The sequence below is a fragment of the Austrofundulus limnaeus genome, unplaced genomic scaffold, assembly GCF_001266775.1.
Source record: "Austrofundulus limnaeus strain Quisiro unplaced genomic scaffold, Austrofundulus_limnaeus-1.0 Scaffold312, whole genome shotgun sequence".
NCBI lineage: Eukaryota > Metazoa > Chordata > Actinopteri > Cyprinodontiformes > Rivulidae > Austrofundulus > Austrofundulus limnaeus.
In genome coordinates, this window is record NW_013952714.1 from 344668 (window position 1) to 345996 (window position 1329).

General features: G+C 48.1%; 1 protein-coding gene across 1 annotated transcript in view; it reads right to left on the bottom strand.

The window, feature by feature from the left end:
- Window positions 1–77: 77 nt before the first annotated feature.
- The window catches only part of LOC106527167 (N-acylethanolamine-hydrolyzing acid amidase), a gene marked incomplete at its 3' end in the record, with an annotated part of 11222 nt that continues 9970 nt past the window's right edge, over window positions 78–1329 (bottom strand). Inside the window, 6 exon segments of the mRNA XM_014021970.1 lie at window positions 78–106; window positions 203–269; window positions 346–408; window positions 482–654; window positions 733–818; window positions 901–991. Coding sequence (XP_013877424.1) covers window positions 78–106; window positions 203–269; window positions 346–408; window positions 482–654; window positions 733–818; window positions 901–991 — 509 coding nt within the window.

The window sequence follows — 1329 nt, forward strand, 5'->3', positions numbered from 1 at the left end:
ACACACACACACACACACACACACACACACACACACACACACACAAAATGAGTATAATGAGTTCACTTTGTCCTTACCCATTACACACTGGATCCATCGTCAGCACCTGAAGGACAACGCAGTGTCATCAGTCTAAACACTCAGTCTGTGATTTTCAGAAATGTGATGTCTCTGAGTTTCTCTTGAACTTCTCCCTACTTGCCTGATAAAGTTGGTCCATGTTGATGTTAGCCTGGCCCGTATTGTTCAGTGCCTTGGATGCTACTTCCCTAAAAAGAGGCAGAACAGTGACCAAACATTGTGTTAGACGTTAGAAATGTGTGACAGTCGTGTGAGATGATCCACCTTCGATGATCTAACGGCGGGGTTGGACGCCAGTGGTCATAGTTCGTCTCCACTCTGTACCATCTAAAAAAAAGGGGGTCAGGAAAGCACCAWTAAATGTTTGTTCAGTTGTGTAACCACGCTGACATCTCCTTACCCTCCGTGTAGTGGGTCCAGTGGCCAAATATCCACGGGGCCTGCTCGGTCCCGGGTGATTACGACCCCCTCCCCGGCTCGCGCCCCGCCCACGATGTAATACACCCCTGCGATGAGGGGGGTTTTCGACAGACGCATGACTGCGTCCTGAAAGTCCTCTGCTTCCTCCAGAGCCTGCACAAGTTACTCACAATTACTTTCACTTCCTCCTGTTTATTCCTGTTTTAGAGAAGCGTACCGTGACGCACTGACCTCCCTCAGGAGCCAGCTGACGGGCGATCTGCGGAGCAGGAACGCGGACACGAAATTCTTCCACCAGTTCCACCAGCGATCAGTTCCTGGTGAATCAAACACAAACTTGAAAACGGCGAGAAATCATAAAGTGTACTGTTTGGTTTCAACAACCATGGGTAGTCTTACCTCTCTGGTCACCAGACACGCTGAACTTGTAAGGACTCTGTCCCGTCCACAAACCAACGTAACCAGCAAACGAAGTTCCAAAGTACGCCACCTTAAAGAGTGTACCGATTAAAACAATCACACCAACTCTTCTTTAACTGTAGTAGCGTGGGCTCAGTCAGTGTTGTTTAAAGCAGAGATTCTTAACCTATGGGCCGCGGCCCAATTGTGGGCCGTGAGCGCCACCTTGATGGCCTCAAAAGAACAACAGTTTTTAACGTTGGGCCGCAGAGGGCCGCGGGACCACATTGATTTTGAATAAGGTGCAATACACTTTCTCACCACTAGTAGCAGTAGTGCACCACTCAGATGTTTAACAACTTTTTAATATGTAGAAGAACCTTAGAAACCTGCCGAGAATGGAAACTTATTTTGAATGAAAAGTAGAGG